Raw genomic sequence first — 27932 nt, 5'->3', positions numbered from 1 at the left:
CTACCTTCTTCTTTTGAGACTAACTCAGATTACAGACATCCCACCAGAGGGGGAAGCCTACTCAGAAGGGAGAGATAGAGTGGATGTGGAGAAGAGGTTTGAAGCAGTGAGGTCAGCTGGGACCAGAGGGGTCAGCTTCATAATAAAAGGTCAGCCCTTTAGAACAGAGAAGTGGAGAACAGTCTTCTGCCAGAGGTGGGGTTGACTCTGTGGAACTTGTTGCTACTGATTACTGTTGGGGGGGAGGGGGTGCAAGTTATTAGCTAGATGTAAAATGCAAATGGCCTAAGCTTAAGGAAGGCAAACTGAGTTAACAGGAAAATGCATCAGCCACAATTTGAAAGGCATAACAGAATCGATGGGCCAAACGGCCCAATTATGGCCCTTATCTCATGGTCTTCTTCCATTATTCATGTCAAAATGTGACCTGTTTCAATAAAATCACCTTTCATTCTTCTAGTCCCAAGAAAGTATTGGCCCTCAGCTCGTCAATACCTTAAATTTTAATTTTATTTAAGGTACCATAGAAGCCACTTCTGGTTATTTAAATTATGTGCTGTCTAATTACACCCAAATTAAAGTACAAACCTGTACATTTTGGAGAGAGGGCGGAAACTGGAGCGCCCAGGGAAAACCCATGTAAACTTAAGGAGAAGATACAAACTCCTTACAGACAGTGTTGGGTTTGAACCCTGGTCACTGCCGCTGTAATAGCGTCAAGGTAATCATACTAACCATTTGTTCAATAGACAAATCTTATTCTCTGAAATCTGTTGGTGACTCTTGTTAAATTGTCTCTCTTGCAGTATATCCTCGTTTAAGTAGAATGAGGAAAGCTGCGTGCAATATTCCTGGGGCAGTTTCACGGGTATCATCATGTAACATTATGAACTGTCTCCTTTATTGACATAAAATTACTAACTCTGTTCAGGGAAAATATCCCATCATCTTGTACTTTTCACTGTATGAAGCATGATATTTATTTAATTGACACAAACAATAAAGCATTTAATTCACAGATCCTCGATTTATTATTATGCCCAAACTGGACATACTTCTGGTTCCTCTGTATTTATAAGCAAAAAAAGAATTCCAGTTTGGAATTTCTAGTGCACCACACAAAACCCATCAGGTCATGCAGCATCAATGCGAAGTAAATGGTAACTAACAATTCAGGCCTGAGCCTTTCTTCAGGAATGCTGAAAATCAGACAGGTGCCCAAATAAAAAGGTGGGGGAGGGGAGGAAAAGCGAGGAGGGAGGAGGGACACAGGCTAACAGGTGAGAGGTCAAAAGTGGATTCAGGTGTGAGGGTGGAAGAGAAAAGCTGGTAGGTGAGGGGGCAGAGGGGCTATGAAAGAGAGCTCTCTGATAGGAGTAGGAAGGGAAGGGGGTGGGGAGTTGGAGGAAAGGAAAGAGATGGAGAAGAGAGGGACTGGAGTAGGGAGTTAACAGAAGGTGGAGAAGTCAATATTGTTGCCGTCGGGGTGGAGATGACCGAGATGGAATACAGAATGTTGTTCCTCCAATGTGCGGGTGGCCTCAATTTGGCAGTACATGAGGTAATATACAGATATTTCAGTGTGGCCATGAGGCGTGGAATTAAAGTGCTCCTCCTCCTTCCCCTTCCGTCTCCCTCCACCTTTTTATTCAGATATTGTCCCGATTTTTGGCACTCCTGAAGAAGGTCACAGGCCTGAAACATCAACTGCCTTTCGCTTCTTCTGGATGCTGCGTGATCTGCTGAATTTCTTCAGCATTTCTGTGTACCCCCTCTACAGCTATACTTTGAGTGAAGAACTTTCCCTGTATTGAAAAATGAATCTGGTAATGTGTATTTTTAAAATACACTTATTTTCCATGTTACAGAGTTCTGTGCTGTGTATTGGCCTCTGTGTTGTGTGGTTTTATGTTTAAAAAGTGACAGTTTGCCTTAGGGAGCCAAGGTGAAGGTGGACTGCTGAGAGAGTGGGAGATGGACTGAGCGTGTCAAGAAAATGATCTAAAAATTTCTGAACTTGGATGATAAACCACCACTGGGTGGTGCTGTGGAGTGGAAGAAGGCCCAGAGCAGGAGTCATGGTTTGGGGGACAGTTTAGAATGTTGGAATTTTCAAAAGGGATGAACATTCCGAAGGCAGCCAGAAGGATCCAGACCAAACTATTGTTCCTCTCTCTGCAAGCAACACAGGACAACTTTGAATTTTGTGCTCTCTCACTCTCTCACTCTCTCTCTCTCTCTCTCTCTCTCTCAAAGATCTTTTGGCTTCAGTTTAGCAAACAAACTGAATTTTGTTTATGATCTTTGCTTCAGTTGAGATCAAAGTTTTGTGAGTCTTGTGTGTTTTGTGTTTTTTTTGTGTCTAAGTTTTTCAGTGGGCTGGTTGGAAATATAACTTAGATTTTAATTACATATGTTATATTTAGGCTGGGGTGTTTATTAGTTTTACACTGTTATAGAAATTTGCAGTGGGCATTGTTATAAAAGGGGGGATTTTGAATTAAAGTTTGAAGGTGAATTTTTTGTTAATAAAGTAATTGTTCATCTTAACCCCTGTGAGATCTGCCTTTTTGTGGTTGCTGGTTTGATCTTGTAACATAATTTGGGGAAATCCTCCAGGATCAACCAATTTGGAAGCTTTAGGAGGGATTGACTTGTGCTTAGTTATCAGTCGTCTTAGTTTGACTCAACCTCCAGCTTGAAATTAAAAATAAACGGTGAGTATATAAATCACCAGCAAAAAAAACCAGCAACTATGAATATGGACCAGTTCATAGCGAACCCTTCAGTGGTTAATTTAAAAATGGCTAAAAAGTCAGAACTCATGGTTATAGTTGGCAAGTTAAAACTTCTTACAGTAAAAACTGGAATGAAAAAAAAGGAAATTGCCCTAAAGATTGTTAAGCACTATGTAGGAAAGGGGGTATTTGAAGAAGCTGCATTAGAACAGTTTCCAAAGGAGAAAACTTCAGAGGAAGTAAAGTTGGCTTTGAGAAAATTAGAGTTAGAGGAAAAAAGAGAGGCAGAAAGGAAAGCCGAACGGGAAGCAGTAAGGCAGGCAGAAATGGAGGAGAGAGAGAAAGAATGGAAGCATGAGCTAGAACTAGCTAAATTAAAGCTGACCCTATCCCAAGGAGAGGGAGAAGCCCAAAACCCATGTGCTGGTCAGGAGGAGAGGTTTCTGGTCAGTAGAGAAGTGAGGTGAGTTCCTCCATTTGAGGAAGCTGAAATAGACCAGTATTTTCAGCATTTTAAAAATTTAAATGGCCACCAGACCAGTGGTCACTCTGTGGTGAATGTCATCCAAGCTGTCTGTCTCCACTCTGGCAAGCCTCACCTACCAAACCTTGGCTGTGCATTATCTCTACTGTTAAGGACCCTCCCCTTGGGTATAACTTTGTATGCACCTATTGTCTTTCATTATTGTACCATGACTTTCTGCTAATAAAAGCCATGATTATTGTTTGACCACATTGTCTTTGTCTAATTTATCAACTGGCATTTCAATTTTATTAGCAGAAATGGATGCAGCATTCAAGCCAGAGCGCCTGATAATTGACCAGTCTGTCCCGAGGGCCAGAGAAATTTTCAACCACTGGATTGTTTGTTTCGATTACTACGTGTCTCGAAACAACGTGGTCGATGAGACGATACAGTGGGGCCACCTGAACTCTCTGCTGGGTGAGGTCCTTTTCGCCGTATCGCAAGGAGCTACCTTTCTGACTATAGCCCGGGAACATCTGACTACTTACTATGCAGCGCCACAGAATGTGGTTCTTGCTCAACACCAGTTGCTGACTAGATGCCATAAACCCAAGGAAAGTGATGCTGCCTATGCACTGGCCCTCGACTTGCTGGCAAACGAATGTGATGTCAGGGCAGTCGATGTGCAACAACACTGCAGTGCCTTGAAGCTGGATGCTTTTGTCAATGGGGTTGACTCGTTACATCTGACAGAGGCTGCTGGAGACGGAGCCCTTAACCTACGACCGGGCAGTCACTCTAACCAAAACACTGAGAAGTGCCATGCGGTCCAGCGAAACAGTAGAAACTGAAAAGGAAACATCTAGGAGTGCTGGAACCCTGAAGGAAAGAAAAGGGCTAAATCCTTAAAAATGCTACTTCTGTGATAAGAGCTGGCACCCCAGACAGAAGTGCCTGGCTTGATCTGACTACCTGCAGCTATTGTGGGAAACTCGGCCACTTCGCTAAAGCGTGTAAGGTGAAAAATACTCCCACTGATAAGAAGAAGAGAAGGACCAAGAAAATGCTTCCTGGAGCTGCAGGAATGGAAGACAACTGTGAAAGGGGGGAATCTTCAGACAAACAGGCTGAATTGACTTCAAGTGATGGCGAGGTGAGATCCCCTGTGATAGCTCAATTGACTCCAAAGCTTGAGGGATGTTACGGACTGGAACAGTCGACTATGAAGGAGGAGGTGAATGGTGAGACTCTTGATTGTCTAATAGACTCAGGGAGTACTGACAGCTACATCTACGAGAGAGTTGCCAGAGCCTTAAATTTGCGGAGATATCCAGCAAACTGAAAGATATCGATGGCTTGTAGTGAACTTACAAAAACTGTACGGGACAAGTGTAAAGTTTCTTTATATTTGCAGGGCCATTGCCTTGCTGATGTGTGGCTCTTTATTATGCTGGACCGGAGCTCTGCGCCCCTGTGTTATTGGGTTTAGATATTCAATCTCAGATGAACAGTGTAGTGTTAAATTTCAGTGCACACTTACCACCCCCCGCTCTAGCTACTGCGATCTGTCTGCATTAAAGATCAAAGCTCCTTCCCTTTTCAGTGATTTATCCCCTGAGTGTCAGCCGATTGCCACTAAGAGCCGTTCTTACAGCAAAGAGGATCGTGAGTTTATCAAAGCGGAGACCCAGAGACTGCTTAAAGAGGGAGTAATTTAACCTAGTAAGAGTCCGTGGCGGGTCCAAGTGGTAGTCGTGAAAAATCACACTAAGAGATGATTGGCTATTGACTACAGCCAGACCTTTACAGTAACCTGGATGCCTACCCCTGCCATGCATCAATGAAATGATTAATCAGATAGCGCAATACAAAGTGTACTCCACTATCGACCTCAAAGCAGCTTTATCACCAAATCCCATTAAGAAAAGGGAACGGCCCTATACAGATTTTGAGGCTGATGGGGGGGGGGGGTTATACCAGTTTAAAAGGGTACCTTTTCGAGTCACTCATGGTGTGTCCGTGTTTCAGAGGGAAATTGATAGGATTGTTAGGATGTATGAGTTACAGGGTATGTTTCCCTATCTGGATAATGTCACTATCTGTGGGAAAACACAGGTCGAGCACGACAACAACCTAAAGAAATTTTTAGCAACAGCTTAAGAACTCAACCTTACATTTAACGAGGGCAAATGTGTGTTCAACGCGACAGAGCTACCCATTCTGGGCTACATTGTCTGCAAGGGCGAAATCTGCCCCCCCCCCCTTAAGAAGTTAACACCGCCAGACTCAGCAAAAGCCCTTAAAAGGTGTATGGGATTTTTTTCCTACTACTTCAAATGGTTTGGGACTATCCCACAAAGGCACTCCCTCTGTTTGACACTAAATCTTTTCCTCTCTCCAATGGCCTTGAAGCCTTTCAGAGAATTAAAGCTGATATTGCCAAAGCTGCACTCTCGTCCATTGACGAGGATGTCCCATTCCAAGTGGAAACTGATGCCTCAGATTGTGCCTTGGCAGGAACCCTTAATCAAAAGGGCAGATCTGTGGCATTCTTCTCCCACACGTTACGCGGACCTGAACTTAAACATCCTGCCATTGAAAAAGAAGCCCAGGCTATTATTGAAGCTGTTCGCTACTGGAGACACTTTCTAGCTGGCAGAAAATTTACTCTTGTCACTGATCAGAAATCTGTACCTACATGTTCAGTACTAAACACAAAAGTAAAATCAAGAACAATAAGATGGCACACTAGCGAATAGAACTCTCAACTTATAATTATGAGATCCAGTACAGACCGGGCAGGTTAAATGATCCCTCTGACGCATTGTCACGATCTGCTCCTGGTGCTCAGCTGGAGGGATTAAGAGAGATCCATAGCAGACTGTGCCACCCAGGAGTCATGAGATTCTTCCACTACACAAGGGCTAACAACCTTCCTTACTCTCTGGAAGAAGTCAGGAAACTGACTAAAAGCTGTCCTGTTTGCACAGAATGCAAACCGCAATACTTCAAAACTCCAGAGGCCACTCTCATCAAAGCAAACCGACCTTTTGAGAGGATTAGCTTAGATTTTAAAGGACCAACAACAAAAATGTATATTTCCTTTCTGTAATTGACGAATATTCCAGGTTTCCCTTTGCGATACCCTGCCCTGAAGTCTCGTCAGTGTCTGTCATTAAGTCACTTGACAGAATTTTCAGCATTTTTTGTTTTCCCAATTACATTCATACCGATAGGGGCTCAGCATTCATGAGCGTTGAACTGCGGTAAGCCTTAGTACAGAAGGGGATTGCCACCATCCGTACCACGAGCTGCAACCCGCAGGGCAATAGGCAGGTTGAAAGGGCTAATGTTACAGTCTGGAAGACTGTTAATCTTGCTTTAAAAACACATAGTTACCCTGTTACCCGATGGCAAAAGGTACTGCCTGAGGCGCTACATTCTATTCAGTCATTATTGTGTCCTGCAACAAATCAAACACTTTATGAACGTATGTTTGCCTTTCCTAGGAAATCAGGAACTGTGATGGACTGGCCAGCCTGTTTATCTGAGCCTGGAATTGTGATGCTGAAGAGCCATGCTCGGGTGTGTAAAACAGACCTCCTAGTCCAACCAGTTCAGCTACTGCATACCAACCCCAACTACGCTCATGTTAAATTCCCAGTCGGGAGTACTGACGCTGTACCCCCAAGAGATCTGGCCTCGCCTGGTTCGCCCCTTCCTCGCACCCCTATTCAGAGTGAGCCTGAAAGATTGGGCTCACCCCCCCCCCCAGCCTGTGACACCCTAGTAAGCTTTCAGATGGCCATGCTGAGGCTCCACTGCCTCTCGCTGGCAATTCTGGAGCGGGTCCAGAAGTCAGTCCTTCCCACACTACAGATCTAGGAACTGTAGTAGTTCCCAAGGTTGCAAAGGAGCCACCTATTTTGAGAAGAAGCACCAGAATTCGTAAACAACCTGATAGGCTGACATTTCATTATATTTTGATTGCTTGTATTTTGGCTGTTAGAGTATTCTCAATGCCAAACATGGTATCCATGTATCACTTGATTCAGTCTTTCCTAGCAGCTGTCCTCTTGATTTTAACCCTTCTTTTGCTGGGGGGTGACTGTGGTGAATGTCTGCCAAGCTGCCTGTCTCCCCTCTGGCGACCCTTGCTGTACTAACATTAGCTGTGCAATATCTCTACTGTTAAGGCCACTCCTCTTGGGTATAATTGTGTTTGCATCTATTGTCTTTCATTATTGTACCATGAGTTTCTGCTAATAAAAGCCATGATTATTGTTTGACCACATTGTCTTTGTCTACTTCATCAACTGGCACTTCACACTCCTGCTACAAAGTGTTCTTAAAGGGAAAGCCCAACAGGAGTATTCATGTCTCACTGTACAACAAGCAGCTGATTAAGAATTTGTAAAACAGGCTATACTCCAATCTTCTGAACTAGTCCCAGAGGCTTAAAGACAAAAGTTCAGGAGTTTTAAAAAGGCAGCAACCCAATCTTACCTGGATTTTGCTTATAGGACGGTTGTGTGTTTTGATCGGTGGTGTGCTGCAGTGAAAGTAGAAAATAACTTTGATTTATTGAGGAAAATCATTCTGATTGAGGAGATTAAAAATTGTGTTCCTGACAATATTCAAGTATACTTGGCAGAGAAAAATATAAAAAATTGGCAAGAATTGGCGAAATTTGCGGAGGAATATGTTTAACCCACGAGTCTAAGTTAAAGGCCATTTTATGCCATCAGCCTGTCCTTGTGTCCCCTAACTTTGAAAAGCCATTCTCTTTAGCCATGGATGCCAGTAATGAAGTGATTGGTGCTGTACTGTTACAGAAGAAGGATGGTGATGGAGTAGAACATCCTATTTCATACTTCTCAAAGAAGTTTAACGACCATCAACAAAGTTTCTGGACGATTGAGAAGGAGTTATTAGCACTTGTTTTAGCATTGCAACATTTTGATGTGTATATTTGTTCTGCTCAAAAACCGTTAATAATATATACTGATCATAATCCATTAGTTTTTCTGTACAGACAGTTATTGAATTGGAGCTTGGTTTAATTATTACACACATAAAGGGGACAGATAATGTAATACCAGATTGTTTGTCAAGATGTTAATCTGGGTAGATATGAATCTAATCACATACTTATTGTAAAAAAATGGAGTGTTTATTTTTTTATTTATGTAATACTTCCATTAATTATTAAAAATTTGTTCTTGTGGACCAATTTATTTTAGCAGGGGAGGTGTTACAGAGTTCTGTGTTGTGTATTGGCCTATATGTTGTGTGGTTTTATGTTAAAAAGTGACAGTTTGCCTAAGAGAGCCAAGGTGAATGTACACTGGTGAGAGAGTGGGAGATGGACTGAGCATGTCCAGAGAATGATCTAAAAATTTCTGGACTTGGATGATAAACCACCACTGGGTGGTGCTGTGGAGTGGAAGAAGGCCCAGAGTAGGAATCATGAACTGGAAGACAGTTTAGAATGTTGGGATTTCAAAAAGGATGAACATTCCGAAAGCAGCCAGAAGGATCCGGACCAAGCCAGTGGTTCCTCTCTCTGCAAGCAACACAAGACAACTTTGAATTTTGTGCTCTCTCTCTCTCTCTCTCTCTCAAAGATCTTTTGGCTTCAGTTTACCAAACAAATTGAATTTTGTTTATGATCTTTGCTTCAGTTGAGATCAAAGTTTTGTGAGTCTTGTGTGTTTTGTGTCTCAGTTTTTCAGTGGGCTGGTTGGAAATATAACTTAGACTTTAATTACATATGTTATATTTAGGCTGGGGAATTTATTAGTTTTACACTGTTATAAAGATTTGCATAGTAACCAGTGGGCATTGTTATAAAAGGGGGGATTTTGAATGAAATTTTGAGGGTGAATTTTTGTTACTAAAGTAATAGTTCATCTTTAGCCCTGTGTGATATGCCTTCTTTGTGGTTGCTGGTTTGATCTTGTAACATCCATTTTAAAACATGATTGATTATAGATTTTCTCAAAGTTGCCAAGTCCAGTTCCTTCAATTTGGAAATAAAAAGAATGCAGTTGCTGGAAATCTAAAATAAAGCACAAAATGCTGGAAAACCTCAGTAGGAGAGCTATATGCTCCAGAGTGGGGGGGGGGGGGGGTGTCACATGGTTAGTGTAGCAGTTACTGCAATGCTTTTACAGTGCCAGCGATCCAGGATTGAATCCGCCACTATCTGTAAGGTGTTTGTCCGTTCTCCCCAGGATGCATGGGTTTCCTCCCACCTTTCAAAACATACTTAATTGGTAGGTTAATTAGTTACATGGGTGTAAATGGGTGGGGCAGTCTTGTGGGGGTCTGTCTGCCTACCTTTTATTTTATCAATATTAAAAAGGAGAAAGAGTTTATTTTTTGGTCTTTGATCTGATGAAGCCTCCTTGTATTTGGAAGCAGGGCTGAAATGAAACCTTGTGTTGGTGAGTTTCCTACTTAATACAAGAACTGCACTCCAGCATATCGCACGTTCTTTTACTCTTGACAACTTGACAGCAAAACTGGTGGAAATTCAAATGGCATTGCACTTTTAAAACATTTAAGAGGAAAAAAAGCACATGCTTCATGGAATAATTGGGTTGAAAGGTCTTCACTTCTTGACTTATCTTCCTCGCACACATGAAAAAAAGCCACCATAATGGATGCCTGTCATGTTTTCACCCTTTAAACCAATGTAATTATTACAATGAAGCAAATTTAGTTCTGTGCAAATTAAACAGAAATGAAAGGACAGCTAATCACATGGCCTTATTGATATCAATGAACAAATTCCACTCTTGTTGACACTTGCTATGCAGGATGGGGTCTGGAGAGGTGCAGTGCCACAAAATGCTGAGTTAGTCCAATTCCATATGATCAGTATGCTACCAGGCTGATCAAATCTTAAATCTTCCTCATTATGTCATGGTTCCAGTTCATCAATTTTGCTCAAGTATGAACTGAAAGCTGTTTACAACATTTGAGTGCCTCCCTGTCAAAGCTAGCCCTTGATCTTAAAATGAAATGTTATCCCTTGTCACTGAAGTTACAGAGACTAATCGCCCAAGTGGACACGCAAAGGGTTATCAACTGAAAAATAGCTGAGGTGACAGGGAAGTGAGCAGAAATAATAGATGTGCAATGAAGTTGTGCATTAACTGTGAAAAAAAAAATCAAAAAAGCTTATGTGTTTGGGACAGAACTGTCCAACTGGCAATAAAACATCACTGATGAGTTAAAGTCCAGTTGCAGAGAGAGAAAAGAGGGAGAGGAAGCAATCGCAGTATTGTACTATTCTTCATTCAAAACGTGCAAAGATAAAACACCGACATCAGGAAATACAGGCTTTTCAGGACTGAACAATGCAGCACATGGAAATGTCAGACAATAACAACCATAACATTACATGTATTCAGAGCAAAATTATGGTGGTTTCACTCAATGGACTCCATAATAATTATACACTGACACTCAGCAAAGATTCATGGAAAGTCTCAAAGTAGACAAAAGGAACCTCAGCAAATACAAGTTTGAAAGACTAGGAATTTAGATCTTAAAACAACACATTGAAATGATAACCTTAAAAATACATGCCTTCATAAATTATTTTAGGAAAATCAGACAATTCAGTAAATTTTAGCATAAGGCACATTATTGATTGAAGTGACTTCAATCACTTATTTGAAATGCGAGGGTTTTAAGACAGTAAATCGTTACTGGAACATCCTGACATGAGATATACTGGGACCAAAGGTTGCAAAGATATTCCCATTTGTCACATGCATGGAACATCGAACAACACCCCACAGGCTCAAGTCAGGAGTTTGCATCAATTTTTTTTAAAATTTTTCACAGTATGAACCATATCAATCAAAATACATACAAACATTTCCCTCTTAAATATACACAGTGGCATTTTCTCCCCTTTTCCCCCCCTTTCTATCCCCCTCCAAACCCATTAAACGTTCAACATATACAATACAATAAAACCATTAAACAATGTCATCGCACAATGAAAATAAACAAGAAAATTGTGTCATCTACTTTTACACACTGGATCAGGTCATTTTGTCTTCTTATCATTTTATCATTTTAGGGGGTGGAGGTCCACTGTAGGCCCTCTCTGTTGTGTTCCATGTACGGTTCCTAAATTTGTTCAAATAATGTGACTTTATTTTTTTAATTATATGTTATTTTTTCCAATGGAATACATTTATTCCATTTCCATATACCATTGCTGTACTCTCAGGCTCTCTTCTGATTTCCAAGTTGACATTATACATTTTTTTTGCTATCATAATAAATCTTTTTTTGCGCTTCATCCATTTTGAGGCCTAATTCTTTACTTCTTATATTACTTAGAAGAAAGATCTCTGGATTTTTTGGTATGTTGCTTTTTGTGATTTTATTTAATACTTGATTTAGATCTTCCCAAAACTTTTCCACTTTCTCACATGTCCAAATTGCATGTACTGTTGTTCCCGTTTCCTTCTTACAACAAAAACATCTGCCTGATTCTGTTGCGTCCCATTTATTTAACTTTTGGGGGGTGATATACAATCTGTGTAGCCAATTATATTGTATCATGCGTAACCTCGTGTTTATAATATTCTTCATAGTTCCAGAGCATAACTTTTCTCATATATGATTTTTTATCTTTATGTTTAGATCTTTTTCCCACTTTTGCTTGGGTTTACAGCTTATTTCATCGCTCTCTTTCTCTTGCAGCTTAATGTACATGTTTGTTATAAATCTTTTAATTATCATTGTGTCTGTAATCGCATATTCAAAGCTGCTTCCTTCTGGTAACCTCAGTCTGATTCCCAATTTGTCCTTTAAGTAGGTTTTCAGTTGGTGGTATGCAAATATTGTACCATGAGTTATTCCATATTTGTACTTCATTTGTTCAAATGTTAATAAATTATTTCCCAAAAAACAATCTTCTATTCTTTTAATTCCTTCCTCTCTCCCATTTGCTAAAGAAATGTTATCTATTGTGAAAGGGATTAGTTGATTTTGCGTCAATAATAATTTTGGTAGTTGGTAATTTGTTTTTTTTTCCTTTCTACGTGAATCTTCTTCCATATGTTGAGTAAATGATGTAACTTTTATATTGCACCAGTTTTTCATCCCACTTATAAAGTATATGTTCTGGTACCTTCTCTCCTATTTCATCTCGCTCTTAGTCCAATCTGGTTTTTCCCTTGTCTGATAAAAATCTGATAGATACCTTAATTGTGGTGCTCTATAACAAATTTTAAAGTTTGGTAGCTGCAAACCACCTTGTTTGTACCACTCAGTTAATTTATCTAACGCTATCCTCGGTTTCCCCCCTTTCCATAAGAATTTCCTTATTATTCTCTTTAGTTCATTGAAGAATTTCTCTGTTAAGGGAATTGGTAAAGATTGAAATAAGTATTGTATCCTTGGGAAGACATTCATTTTAATGCAATTGACCCTCCCTATAAATGCTAGTGGCAATTCTTTCCAAAGTTCTAAGTCATCTTGTAATTTCTTCATTAATGGCTGATAATTTAATTTGTATAAGTGGCCTAAATTATTATCTAATCTAATACCTAGGTATTGGATTGCTTGTGTTTGCCATTTAAATGGTGATTCTTTTTTTAAATTCTGTGTAATCCGCATTATTCATTGGCATCATTTCACTTTTATTTGCGTTGATCTTGTACCCTGATATTTCTCCATATTCCTTCAATTTCTTATGTAGTTCTTTTATTGATATTTCTGGTTCTGTTAAGTATACTTTGATGTCATCTGCAAATAAACTGATTTTATACTCCTTCTCCTTTATTTTTATCCTTTTTATTTTATTTTCTGTTCTTATCAGTTATCCCAATGGTTCTATTGCTGAAGTGAACAGTGAGGGTGATAGTGGACATCCCTGCCTAGTTGACCTACTTAATTTAAATTGGTTCGATACATATCCATTTGCTGTCACCTTCACCAATGGTCACTTATATATGCTTTAATCCAATTAATATATTTTTTTCTGGTAGATTGAATCTCTGTAATACTTTGAATAAATAATTCCATTCTACCTTGTCAAAGGATTTTTCTGCATCTAAAGCAACAGCCACTGTTGGTATCTTATTTCCTTGAGCTACATGGATTAAATTAATCAACTTACAGACATTATCCGCTGTTCGACTTTTCTTAATAAATCCAGTTTGATTTGTTTTACTATTTTTGGTACACAGTCGGCCAATCTGTTTGCTACTAGTTTTGTTACTATCTTATAATCTGAATTAAGTAGAGATATTGGTCTATATGATGCTGGTGTTAGTGGATCCTTCCCCGTCTTTGGTATTACTGTAATTATTGCTGTTTCACATGAATCTGGCAAGTTTTGTGTTTCTTCTATCTGGTTCATTACTTCCAGGAGAGGAGGAATTAATAACTCTTTAAATGTTTTATAGAATTCTATTGGGAGTCCATCCTCTCCAGGCGTTTTATTGTTCGGCAGCTTTTTTTAATATATCCTGTATTTCCTCTATTTCAAATGGTTTAATCAGCATGTTTTGCTCCTCTTCTTGCAATTTTGGTAGTTCAATTTTAGCTAAAAATTCATCTATTTTGTCTTCTTTCCCTTCATTCTCAGTTTGGTATAATTGTTCATAGAATTCCTTAAAGTTTTCATTAATCTCTGTTGGGTTATATGTAATTTGTTTGTCCTTTTTCCTTCATGCCAATACAGTTCTTTTAGCTTGTTCTGTTTTAAGTTGCCAGGCTAATATTTTGTGCATTTTTTTTCCTAGCTCGTAATACTTCTGCTTTATTTTCATTATGTTCTTCTCCACCTTATACGCTTGTAATGTTCCGTATTTTATTTTTTTGTCTGCCAATTCTCTTCTTTTTGTTGTATCTTTCCTTGTTGCTAGTTCTTTTTCTGTACTTACTATTTCCCTTTCCAACTGTTCTATTTCCCGAATGTAGTCCTTTTTCATCTTAGGAAAGATAACATTATCTGCCCTCTCATGAAGGCTTTCATTGCATCCCATAATATAAATTTGTCTTTCACTGATTCCATATTTATTTCAAAGTAAATTTTAATTTGGCATTCAATAAATTCTCTAAATTCCTGTCTTTTAAGTAGCATGGAGTTTAATCTCCATCTATATGTTCTTGGTGGGATGTCCTCCAGTTCTTTTGCTAATAATAGGGGTGAATGATCAGATAGCAATCTAGCTTTATATTCTGTTTTCCTAACTCTCCCTTGAATATGGGCTGACAACAAAAACATGTCAATCCTTGAGTAGGTTTTATGTCTACTCGAATAATATGAGTATTCCTTCTCCCTTGGGTGCTGCCTCCTCCACATATCCATAAGTTTCATTTCCTGCATTGATTTAACCATAAATTTGGCCACTTAATTGGTTAAACGTGACTTACCATGCACATATTGACTATCCCTAATCAGTCCATAGCTGTCCAAATAATTGTAGATCCAATCTCTTAGAACACCTTCCAATAATTTATCTTCTACTGATGTCAGGCTCACCGGCCTATAATTTCCAGAGTTACTTTTGGAGCCATTTTTAAATAACAGAACAATGTGAGCTATCCTCCAACCCTCTGGCATCTAACCTGTGGCTAAGGACATTTTAAATATTTCTGCCAGAGCCCCTGCAATTTGTACACTAGCCTCCCTCAAGATCCAAGGGGATATCTTGTCAGGCCCCAGTCTGATTTGCTTTAAGACAGCAAGCACTTCCTTCTCTTTAATCTGCATTTATTGTTCTCCTTACTTCCTACGACTCTGTGCCCTTTTCCTGAGTGAATGCAGATGAAAAAAAAAACATTTAAGTCCTCCCCCATCTCTTTTGGATCCATATAAAGCTGTCCACTCTTATCAAAGGGACCAATTTTGTCCCTTACCATCCTTTTGCTCTCAACATACCTGTAGAAATCCTTAGGATTTTCCTTTACATTGTCTGCCAAACCGGCCTCATATCTTCTTTTAGTTTTTTGATTTGTTTCTTAAGGTTTTTCTTGCACTTTTTGTACTCCTCAAGTACCTTATTTGCTCCCTGTTTCCTATACCTGTCATACACTCTTCCAGACGAGATCTCAATATCCCTTGAAAACCAAGGTTCCTGATGCCTTCAAACCTTGCCTTTGATCCTGACAGGAGAATACAAACTCTGTGTCCTCAAAATTTCACCTTTGAAGGACCTCTACTTACATCGAACATCCTTGCCCGACAGCAATTTATTGCAATCCATGCATTCTAGATCCTCCTTTCTCATTTCCACAAAATTGGCCTTTCTCCAATTTAGAATCTCAACCCGAAGCCCAGTCCTATCCTTCTCCATAACTGAAACTAATGCCATTATGATCACTACACCCAAAATGTTCCACTACACATACTTCTGTCACCTGTCCTGTCTTGTTCCTTAATACGAGATCCAGTATTGCATTCTCTACAGTTGGTACCTCAATAAATTGATTTAGAAAACTTTCCTGAACACATTTGACCAGCTCCAAGCTATCCAGCATAATAATGGCATCATTATTCCTTTGAGTAGTCAGTTGAGTAATTCTATTTCTAATGTAGTTGTGGAGGTCTGACCCGAATAAGGTAGGAAGCATTTCTGGGGCGTTGCCAAAGATCTAACAATCTCCCACCCTCCTGCCATTCTCAGGTCAAGGTGGGGATGACTACATAATCATACGTTCGTTTTGTAGCTCTTGAGCAGGGCCACATTGACACTCAGGCTTGTATTAATTGACAATCTCTTCATTTTGTGCCACGAGAGCATCAGACAATATTGAACCCCCCCCAAAAAAATTCATTTTTTTTAAATTATTTAATTTTAAATTTATATTTAAATTTTAAATGAAGACATACATCATAATAACAGGCCCTTTCGGCCCACAAGCTCTTGCTGCCCAATTACACCCAATTGATCTAAAACCTTCAGTACGTTTTAAATGGTGTGAGGAAACTAGGGCACTTGGAGGAATCCTACACAGACACAGAGAGAATGTATAGACTCCTTAGATGTCATCGGTTTCGAACCCTATTCGCTGGCATTAATTGCGCGAACCCTATGCTAACCGTGCTGCCCAGCAACATTGTCATCAACCAGAATCTTAACCGGAAAAACCCAATAAAGAGTATGAACATAATGAAAGGTTAAACATTGGCAGCTCTGCAGTAAATGACTCCTTCAAATTAATTGACTGTCTGCAAGACCTAATTCAGAGTGTTAGAAAACTCCTCAATCCCCTGAATGAGTAATAATATTGATAATTGGATCCAGAATAAGTTTGAATGAACTTCAGCCCATTGCGGCTGCAGACCGTTCAATCTACAAAAGCCATCAGTCACAATTTATCCAGCTGCAACTTGCAAGCCCTTGACCTTCAACAAGGACAAGGGTATCAGAGTCTGGAAACCTATCACTTGTAAGGTTACATCAAAGTTACAAATTTACCCATCAGATTACCCTTAAACACCTTCACTCGCCCCTCAAACCTAGACCCTCTAGTTTCAGACCCTACTAACTCGGGACAAAGGCTTACTGAACCGCACGGTCAAAACTGTCATTACTCGCAGAAGTTCAAAGTGTCAAGCCATTACCATTTCAGGGGCTATCATTAGAAGACAGTAAGTCCTTCAAGTCTACAGGAGGTGATAGCGGCTGACAGCGACCAACTTGTCAAAGGTCCACATTGCAAATAGAGGGCATAGAGGCATGTGTGAAAGGAATTGAAGGAATATGTTCCAAAGGAGTGCTGAACATAGAAAAGGCCAACAAAAGAGACAAGAATAGAGAGGAGAGAGACTGTTCAAAGATCCATTTTATTGGCATGAAAAAATACAGAACATGTAATATACACGATGAACTTTTATCTGTGTAAAGGCAAACAAAGAGTCACCATGAGCATTGCCCAGCGTCTCCGATAATAAGACAAACTGAAGCAAAAAAAGAGTCCCTTCGGAGACACTGTCTGTGGATTTGTCTCCAGGACTCACACAGCCTCTGCAGCTTCACAGATTCCTGTTAAAATGATTGGTAGTAGGACCCGACAGCGTATTGCTGTGTCTCTGCTCCCTCTTTCGCCCCAGTGGCAATGTCGCTGTTACAGAAGCATCATTCCTTTTTCAATGGCAAATCTTCTTCCCTAGTGTTCAATCATGAGCTTAACCATTTTCCCCACTCAGCCCCACTAGCCAGCCTTCTCCCCATAACCTTTGATGCCCTGGCTAATCAAGACCCCATCAATCTCTGCCTTAAATACATCCGATGACTTAGTCCACACAACTGCCAGTGGCAACAAACTCCACAGATTTGCTACCTTCAGGTTAAAAAAATTCTTCTGCATCTCTGATCTAAGTGGATGCCCTTCAGTTCTTATGTTGTGCTCTCTTGTCCTGGTCTCTCCCACCATGGGAAACAATCTTCTCTATCTAAGCATTGAAACATTCAAAATGTTTCAATTCCAACGAATACAGGCCAAGAGCTGTCAAATGTTCCTCATATGATAACCTTTTCATTCCTGGAATCATTCTTGTGAAGCTGCTTTGAACCCTTTCTAACGTCAGCACATCCCTTCTTAAATGAGAAGCCCAGAACTACTCACAACACTCCAAGTAAGGTTTCCCAAATGATTGAAGGAACATTGTAAAACAAAAGGTAATGGCAGAGAAACTGTATTCGATGATAGTAGGCATTCTACACTTCTGAGGGATCTGATGTCTCATAGCTCAAAAGTCAGGTGTTCCATCTGTGTGAAGTTTGCATCTTCTCCCTGTGACTGTATGGGCTGCCCTCAAGTGCTACTGGTTTTTTCGCTCATCACAAAGACTTGGTAGGTTAATTGTCTCTAGTGTGTATGGTGGGATCTGGGGGTAGATTGAAGGGAATTTAGAGGTAATAACATGGATCAGTGCAGAATCCGTACAGAAAGAGATACTTAATGGTCACTGCAGATGTAGTGGGCCATCTCTACACTGTACAATTCTATGATTAATGTGAATGCAGGGTCACCGAAGACCTGGTGAGCCCAAGGCCCTGTTTCTGTGCTGCAAGACGGTGGGTCAATGAACCCAAGGGACAATTGTGTTGGGCTTTCTCAGGAAAGCAGCATGTAATATAGAAGGATAGTTTATCACTTTCCTCATCTCTGTTGATGCCATGCACAAGTTGCATTTTGTGTTCATCAACCCATAAGTGCATTTTCTCAATCTCAAGTTCCACCAAGAGTCTGGATGTAGCTTGCCTACTCTGAATAGAACTGTTCAACAGCAGTGTATGGCCACAGGTTACTACACCATGACACAAGTACTTTACATAAAACAATAATATGACCTGCCAAGCAAGGTGAAAAGATCAAAGAAAATGAAATAAAAGGTAAACCAACATATGTGGCAATCTTTAATTCCAGCAAATGTATTGGTGTCCAAGAAATGAGGTGCTTCTCTTGGCTGTCAACCTGATTTTATGAATTCAAAATACAGCCTTAAATTCTCAGAATCAGGAATTTATTTTCACCTGAATATCATTCTTCAATATCTTCTGCTAAGCCAAAAATAGTCAGCTGAAGTTCTGGTATTTTGAATTAATGGGGACAATAAAACACTATTGTTTCAATTCTAGAAGAAACAAGTCAAAGGGTTGGATGGGTCTGCTCCTTTGCTCTGAGTTCAGAAGGACAGATAGGGGATCTCATGGAAATCTGGTGAATAGTGAAAGTGCTAGATGGAATATCAGTGGAGAATCTTGGACCAAAGGGAATAGCTTCCCTTTGGAACAGAGAGGAGGAAAAATTTCTTTAGCCAGAGGATTGTGAATCTGTGGAATTCATTGCCAGAAGTCGCTGATGGATTGAAAGGTTAATAGGAGTTGCTGATTTGTAAAGGTAACCGGGAGAAGGAAGGCAAAAGGGTTGGAGGGGAAAAAAAACATCAGCCATGATTGGAATTGTAGAGCTGACTCGATGGGTTGAATGACCTCATTCTGTTCTAAAGTCTTTTAGTCTAAATGCCAGAGGATGTTTGACTCAAGAAACTATTGGTTTCAAGAAATGAAGACTGTGTATTTTGCTGGTGAAATCTTCTGCATAATCAGACTTCCTGCCATTATATTCTGCATTTCTTATGATCAAACTCCCTCACCTTTGATCAGAATTTTTCACCAGTTGGAAGAGTGTGAATTGGAATGAAGAGCATGATTCATTCCGGAGCTCAGACTGGTTCAGAGATAATATCAATGAGCAGAGCAACCATTGGTAAAACCATCAGACTTACCTTTGCGACATTATCTTATAGGCATCTGGCAAGAAGCATCGAATATTTTCCATCTGGGCCTGATCAGCATCACAGATTTTATCATCAGTCCTCCCGTAATTAGCACTTTCAATCATGATGACATCAGTTCCCGGGCAGCGAAGTTCAATTGGATAACTCTCGCAGGACAGCTCCCTTCTCACCACAGCCATTGGAACAGGAGCTCGGCTGAAGGCTGCAAGGTGAAGCAGAGAAATTTTTTTTCCCCATAAGAAAGGGTTCAATTTCAGAGATAATCTCAATTTCATCCCGCTCTCCTCTCTATAAACTGAAGAGACACGTGACAAGTACAGGCCCAACTTGTCCTCCCCAATCGTGTTGTCCACAAGCTCATCCTTTTTGCCTGTGTTTGGCCCATATTCCTCACAAACCTTCCTATCCATGCAGCTAGCTAAATGTCTGTGAAGTATTCTAATTTTACTCATTCCTCTGGCAGTTCATTCCATGGACCTATCATCCTCTGCGTGAAAAACTTGCTGCTCAAATCCCCTTGAAATTATTCCCTTCTCATCTTAAATCCTCGTCCTTTAGATTTCCCTATCCTGGGGAAAAAAATGATTATTGATATAAAAAAACAATGCCGAGGGAATTCTAGAATATCTCAAACCTCTAACAGTTCATCTAGATTTTCAAAGAAACAACAAAACTGCATTTATGTCTCCTAATTTTGCTGGATTTGTGCGGGGGGGGAGGGGAGAGAGAGTGAGAGGGAGGAAAGAGAGGGGAGGGGAGAGAGAGAGAGAGGAGAAAAAGAGATAGGGAAGGGGAGAGGGAGAAGGAGTAGAGACATGGGGAGGGAGAAAGGGAGAGGGGGAAAGAGAGAGAGAGAGGGGAGAGAGGAAGAGGGAGGAGAGAATGCCTCTGTAAGGTACATCTTCTGAATTGTTTCCAGCATCTGGCAACTATAAGATGCTATTTGTTGAGCTGCACTATGTCAGCGCGGCACAAAAAATAATTATCACGAGAGACAACTGACACCTTACGGACATTGTGCACAAGAGTTCATGGCCCACCTTCAGAGTCTGTGGTATTGTACTGGCTGGACTCAAAAAAGAGCAAAATCAATTTATATCCTTGAAAAGAGTGTACGAGAATCCAGGAATAAAAGAGCAGATGCTTCATCTCTGACAGGTCTGAACCGAGCTGGAGAATCAGGGGCAAACCAGTCAGGCAAGGCTGGTGAAGGGATATGGGGGACTTTGCATTGGAAATGAAGGAGAAGGGGGAAGGTGATCTACTAAACCAGGAGAAGGGTTCACATGGGGAACCTGAGCTACAAGGAGAGATTGAGCAGGTTAGGGCTTTATTGCTTGGAGTACAGGAGGATGAGGGGTGATCTCATAGAGGTGTACAAAATCATGAGAGGGATAGATGAGGTGAATGCAGTCTTTAGCCCAGCGTAGGGGGATTTTGGTAACCAGAGGAGTTAGGTTTAAGGTGAGGGGAGAGGTTTAACAGGAACCTGAGGGGTAACTTTTTTCTTACACATGGGTGTACGGACCAGAATGTTGGAGGTGTTGGTTGAGGCAGGTACTGTTGCAATGTTTAAAAAAAGGATTAAAAAGTACACGTGGATGTGTTTTGAGGGATATGGGCCAAAATCAGCCAGATGTTGACAAATCCAGGTAGTTCATTTTGGTCAGCGTGGTCAGGTTGGCCCATTTCCACATTGGGTGACACTAAGGGGAGATAAATCAAATCTCTGAGAGGGCATTCCATCATCTCTTTTGCCTTTAGTTTTCCTTCTCATCCTCTTGCCTCTTTTTTGCCATTTGCTTTACCTCCACCTTTGCACAATTCAGAGGATAAGTTGGCCACACTCAGGTTTAACTCCGTTTTATTCCCCTGACTTACTGCTTGACCTACTTAAGCGCTTCCAACTTTTTCAATTGCATTTTAGATTTCCAGCCTCTTCAGTGTTTTGCTTTTGTATTAACATCATTCAGAAATGCAGTCATTGGCATTTATACAGGGATCCAAGACAAAACAAAATCCAACGACCCATTATAACTAAATAAGATAGCAGACTGATTAAGTTTTTATGATAATCTTAACCTTTTAGGCAGATTCTAATGTCTATTTTTACTACCGTTTTACTCTCTTTTGAGTACGATGGAGAGTAAATTCACCCAGGGTATAAAAATGATTGTCAACCTCAACACAACTATTCCCATTCAACAGATTTGGTTAAAATTATAACCAAAGTATATTGCATTCCTTTCCAACTTGAGCCTCCAGCGGCCAATGGGTAATGTAATCAAGACACATCACACAGAAGAAAATGACATTATATGATTCCTGTGATAAAATCAATAAAAGGCACTTATTTTTGAAATGCAAGTTTGACCTATTGCCATTACCCTCTTCTTTGAGGATTCATTAATAAAGAAAACGGATTGTCTGTGATAGCACTGCACCAGCAGTTTCATAATCCACTTTTAACATTGGAGCAAAATCCAATTGGATTACTAAATGGAATGTTGAAGTTGCATCCAGGTAAATGAAGAACAAATTTTCATCATGTTGCATCATGTTAACAGAATGCTCCAATCTCTCAGTTACATCATTTTAATAATCGTGCTCATTGAAAGAATACTTCAATGTTTTCTACGAACTGCCTTCAGCCCTAATGCTTATGGACTCGAGTTACACTTGACTTATTGGGGTAAAAGTTCAAATATCCTCGGCATTGCTCACTTCTCAGAGCCATTGGCTGAGATCCTGAAACAAGATCTTAATTGAGAAAAGACGCTGGAAACAAGAAGCAGGCATGTTCATGGATACATCAAAGAGATGTACATCATGTCTTAGAAAGGAGAATTACTTCACTGCAAAATGGTTTCTGGTGGACCAATTTCAAAAGGATTCTAGTGGACTTCAGTTAGTGAAGAGCAGTTGAACTGCATCGCCAGTTACATCTGAGCATAGGGATTTGAACTAAAAGAAGGCCAAATGGTTCGCTGAGTTCTCCATGCCATTTATCAGCATTATGGTTGATCCAATTGTATTTATGATATGATGATCAGAATTTATAGTCACATACATGAGTACAATGTACAGACACACCACAATTCTCACTTGTTGTAGCCACTCAGGCACATAAAATACAGCCACAACAATAGCAAAAATTAAGTTGTCACAATGGCTAAAAAAGATTAAAATAAAGATTTCACTAGCATGTCCCAGAAGGACTTGGTTGCTTTAATATCTAGAGATCTACTTGTTGCTATTTTGAATGGACTCAACAACAAGGACACCATCCCTTGAATGAAGAAACACCTCTTTAAAATCCAAAACAGACTGTCCTTATTCTGAGTCCCTGCTTCTCGATATCTGTCTTCCAATCTGACACACCCTGCCAGAGTCTTGGCTGTTTCAGTAAGATCTCCTCTCATTCTTCTAAACGTCAAACAGTGCATGCCTGATCGGCCATACGACAAATCTGACATTGCCGGATTCAGTCCGCTCAATCTATGGCACACCACCTCTGTGACAAAAGGAGATTGAAGCTGCTCATAATATTGTTCCTGTTTCTGCAACATTTTCAGTAGATACACAGTTTTCTTCAGTTCAGATCCATCTTGTTTTGCCATTGTGATAAGCAATTCTTTGCAGATCCCAATCTGACATTAACACAGAATGCTGTTGAAGTGGTCAGAAGATTTATTTCCAAAAGCTCCATTTTGATGGTACTAACATAAATGCTTCACTTGGCAGCAAAAAGAAAATCTTCTTTCCTCAATTGCATGACCTATTGGAACATACTGTGAACGATGGAGGCTTTCCAGGAGTCTGAAACAGTTATTTGTGAGAACAGGAAAACAAATTATTACATCTCATTTTTTCCTTCACGCGGGTAGGAAGGGTGAAGAGGTCCTGTCAGAAGTGTTCAGGGTATTAGGCGTGAGGTTGAAGGACAGAATCTGTATCGCTTGCCAATGAGGTTAGAAATAGATGGATAATGTAGGTTAACATGTGGCTAAAGACATGGTGCAGAGAGCTTCAGGTTTCTGGATCATTGGGCTCTCTTCCAGGGAAGGTGGGACCTGTTCCGATGGAATGGTTTGCATCCGAACTGGAGAGGAACTAATATCCTTGCGGGAAGGTTTGCTAGTGCTGTTCCAGGTGTTTAAACTAGATTTGCAGGGGGAGGGGAACCAGAGTGCCAGAGCAGACAGAGGAGTGGAGGAGGGAAAAGATTATGTAAAATTACATGCAGCATTAGAAATTAACAGATGGTGGAAATATTCTCAGGTGCATCTATTTTAATGAAAGGAATATTGTTGGAGAGGCAGACGAGCTAAGAGCATGTGGAATTATGCCATTAGTGAAATTTGTTTGCAGGAGGGGCAGGACTGGCAGCTTAATGTTCCAGCCTTCTACTGTTTCAGATGCGATGGAACAGGGAGAAGAAAGGGGGAGAAGTGGCATTGTTTGTCAGGAAAAATGTCACAACTGTATTCAGGCAGGACAGACCAGAGGGCTCATCTACTGAGGCTATGTGGGTAGAGTTGAGGAATGGGAAAGGAAGGACTACATTGTAAACAGCAAACAAGGTTTTCAAAGCTTGCAGAGGTACCTGGGCCAGTTCAATAAATGGGCTCAAAAATGGCAGACGGAATTTAATGCAGACAAGCATGAGGTGCTGAATTTTGGAAGGACAAACCAAGAGGCACATACATGGTAAATAGTAGGGCACTGAGGAGTGCAATAAATCAGAGGGATCTGGGAATACAGATACATAATCTTCTGCCTATGGTGTCACAGTTTGATAGGGCTGCAAAGAGAGCTTTTGGCATATTGGCCTTCATTAATTAAAGTATTAAGTACAGGAGTTAGATGTTATGCTGAAGTTGTATACATCATTGCTGAGGCCAAATTTGAAGTATTGTGTGCAGTTTTGATCATTTCTCTACAGGAAAGCTATCAATAAGATAGAAACAGTGCTGAGAATATTCACTAGGATGTTGCCTGGACTTCAAGAACTGAGTTACAGGGAAAGGTTAAACAGGTTAGGACTTTATTCCCTGGAGCATATAAAAATGAGGAGAGATTTGACAGAGGTACTTAAAATTATGAGGAGGATAAATGTAGGTAGGCATTTTCCACTGAGGGTATGTGAAATACAAACTCGTGAGAGGACATGGGTTAAAGGTGAAAGGGGAAATCTTTCGAGGGAACTTCTTCACACAGAGAGTGATGGGAGAGTGGAACGAGCTGCCAGCTGAAGTAGTGAATGTGGGTACAATTTTAAAGTTTTGGAAGAATTTGGACGGGTACATGGATGGGAGGTTGTGGAGGGCTTTTGACTGGGTGAAGGTCAGTGGGACTAGGCAAACAAATGGTTTGGCACAGGCTAGAAGGGCCAAAGGTGCCTGTTTCTGTGCTGTAATGTTCTATGGCTTTATGTAGGAAATTAAATGCACAGAATTTCTGGAGGACTCAACCTCCATGAAGAGCAAAGGGCAGTCGATGATTCAGTATCGACTGTGCCGCAAATCAGGGAGATGCCCGGTTCAAGAAGGTAGAGTGAGATGTGGGCTGGCAGTTGATTGCTGAATACAGGAGGGACAGAGAAGAGCAAAAATGGAAGCTGAGATATGAAAGGGGGAGGAGGCAGAGGGCGGAGAAGTGTATTCTCTGGAGGGAGGAAGGATTAGAAGGGGTGGGGAACTGGAGGAAGGATAAGAGAAAGTAAGAAAGGGAGGAGCGAGAATTGGAGAAGATGATATTGATGCTGTTATTGATGCTGTTTGTTTGGAGAGTGTCGAAGTGGAATATAAAGTGATCTTCTAATTTCTGTATGGCATAAACCTGACAATAAGTGAGACCATGGACAGGCATGTCAGTGTGGGAGTAAAACATGGAATTAAAGTTGCACTGGAGGAAGTATTAGGTTTGAAGGTTGAGTGGAAGAGGTCCAATGGAGATTAGAAAGGAAAATGGGATTAGGAATACATTGGAAAGGGAAAGAAAAAGTGGCACACAAGGGATTTATACCAAGAGTCCGGGTGCTGAATGAATAAAACTATGCTGGTCTAGGACCATCAAATGAGAAGTATTGGCTGAGTGACCAGGTTAATGTTCAACGTGGAGAAACTCAGCAGGTCACACAGCATCCACATGAAGTAAAGGGTAACGAAGGATTCAGGCAAGAAACATTGGTTACCTTTTTACCTCCTTTGGATGCTGAGTTTCTCTAGCATGTTTGTGCATTGTACTCGACCCCAACGTCTTCTGACTTTCCCGTTCAACTGCGTCCATGTTCTCCCTGAAAATATTGTTGAGTGAGGAATGGCATTATTCTCCCACTCTTATCAGAAGGTGTCAGGAGATGCCCGATTGAATTTCTGGAGTGATGAAAAATAATTTATTCTGTTTCTCTATGCAATGAAGATTAATACATATTTGAAAAAAATGTATGTTGGATTCATTCCCCAGAAAACATTCTTCAACCTTTTATGCGGCACGTTTGGCGAAGTGGTTAGGGTGATGCAATTACAGTGCCACCAACCCAGGTTCAATTCTGGCACTGCTCTAAGGAGTTTGAGCATTTTCCCCGTGTCGGTGTGGGTTTCCTCATGGTGATCTACTTTCCTCCCATGCTCCAAAGGTGTATGGGTTTGTAAGTTCATTAGTGTACTTGGGTGGGGGAGGGGGCTCTTGGGCCAGAATGTCAGATGACAATATTTAAAATTTCTAAATATTGATGTACCACCTGAAATTAATAACCAGTAAATGCATTTACCGGTGAGCAACACAGTGGGTGGAAAGTTGAGCTTATGTCCTGAATTGGCCAGAATTGGGATGGCATCTATGGCAAAGTATGTCGACCAATTCCAAATGACAATAAACAAATAAGCTGGGGTGGAGCCAAGAAGCCAGCTAGGAGTATAAAGGGGAATTGAAGGGAAGATAACAAGAATTTTTCTTTAAATTTAGACATACATCATGGTAATGGCCCATTTTGTCCCATGAGCCCATGCCACCCAATTCAAACGGTACATTTCAAACGGTGGCAGGAAACCAGAGCACCTGGAGAAAACTCATGCAGACACGGGGAGAACCTACAAACTCCTTCATGACAGCACGGGATTTAAACCCCAGTCCTGATCGTTGGCACGGGAAACAGGTTACATTAACCGCTACGCCAACAGTAGTGGCCCAGTAGCAACAGCTTTGACAAGTGCAGCATTGAATGCATCCTGTCAGGGTGCAGCACTACGTGAGACGGGAAGTGCTCCACTCAAAAATTGACAGAAACTGCAGAGTGTTGTGAACATGGCTCAGACCATCACAAACGCACCCCTCTCCTCCATCAACTCCATCTCAACCTCCTGCTGCTGTGAAAAAACAGCCAACATATTAAAAGACTCATCCCACCCCAGCCACACTCTTTTCGTTTCCCCTCCCATAAGGGACAAGAATCATGAGACACAAATCCCCAGATTCAAGTGAAACAAGAAAATCTGCAGATGTCCTGATTGTATTTAATACACAAAAGTGCTGGAGAAACTAGATCTCCTAATTCAAGGGCAGTTTTTATTTCCCCACACTGTTAACAGACTCCTGAACAAACTGTCCATCAGTAAAATAATATTGTTCCTGCTCTGCAAAAACTGATTTGTCCATAACTCTGCTTTTATTGCTACACTATTCAGGTGTTAACTAACTGGATTGCTACAAGCATGCAGGCCAGCATGGCTAGAACAACATTCTTTCAGCACCAGCGACCCTGGCATGTGGTCTGTAAGGAGTTTATATGTTCTCTCTGTGACCACGTGGGTATCCTCTGGGTGCTCTGGTTTCCTCCCACGTTCCAAAGATGTATGGGGTTTGTAGGTTAATTGGTCACAAGGGTGTGATTTGGTGGTTGAAGGGCCTGCAATTGAAAGTGCTGTATCTCCAAATTAAATAAATAAAATCATGCCCCTACTTCCTCACTGTACGTCAGCGCACATGACAATAAACTTGAATTAAAGAACTAAAAAGAATCAAGTCAGGCTAAATGGCAAGAGATGAAAGTAGAATAAGTGAAGGTATTTAAATATTGGGAGCCATTTATCATTTGGATGCAGGTCATCCCTTTTGATAACGGGAGAAAGAATGGATAGAAACAGGAATGCAAGGGAACATTAAAAAAGATCACTCTCAGCACACCAACATGTTACACCTCATTCCCAGAAATTTCTCCTGGCAACTTGAAAACCATTGGCTTCGTGTCCAAGCAGAGAGATAGGAAGTGAAAGGTTCCCTTTCCAATCGCTGTCTGGGGTAATGAATGGCCAAGATCCTGTGAGATGTGAGATAACTGAGACAGCTGGTTCATCACCTACAGTCAATATTAGAATCTGCAGTCCATGCGTGCATATCAACAGTTTGCAAGCATTAGCGTTTTTCAATGGAATAT

General features: G+C 40.7%; 1 protein-coding gene across 8 annotated transcripts in view; it reads right to left on the bottom strand.

Moving 5' to 3' along the window:
• Positions 1–27932, bottom strand: part of LOC138755016 (adhesion G protein-coupled receptor L3-like) — a 747574-nt gene that overhangs the window by 358362 nt on the left and 361280 nt on the right. For 7 of the 8 annotated variants that reach the window (XM_069920224.1, XM_069920232.1, XM_069920177.1 and 4 more), the window contains exon 4: positions 19484–19697. In XM_069920224.1, coding sequence (XP_069776325.1) covers positions 19484–19697 — 214 coding nt within the window. Of the gene's footprint in view, positions 1–19483; positions 19698–25691; positions 25788–27932 lie in introns of those variants that run through there. The other variant, XM_069920187.1, reaches the window with a different exon arrangement.

The sequence above is a fragment of the Narcine bancroftii genome, chromosome 1 (genome assembly GCF_036971445.1).
Source record: "Narcine bancroftii isolate sNarBan1 chromosome 1, sNarBan1.hap1, whole genome shotgun sequence".
Lineage (NCBI taxonomy): Eukaryota > Metazoa > Chordata > Chondrichthyes > Torpediniformes > Narcinidae > Narcine > Narcine bancroftii.
This window is presented reverse-complemented; position numbering and strand designations above follow the sequence as displayed.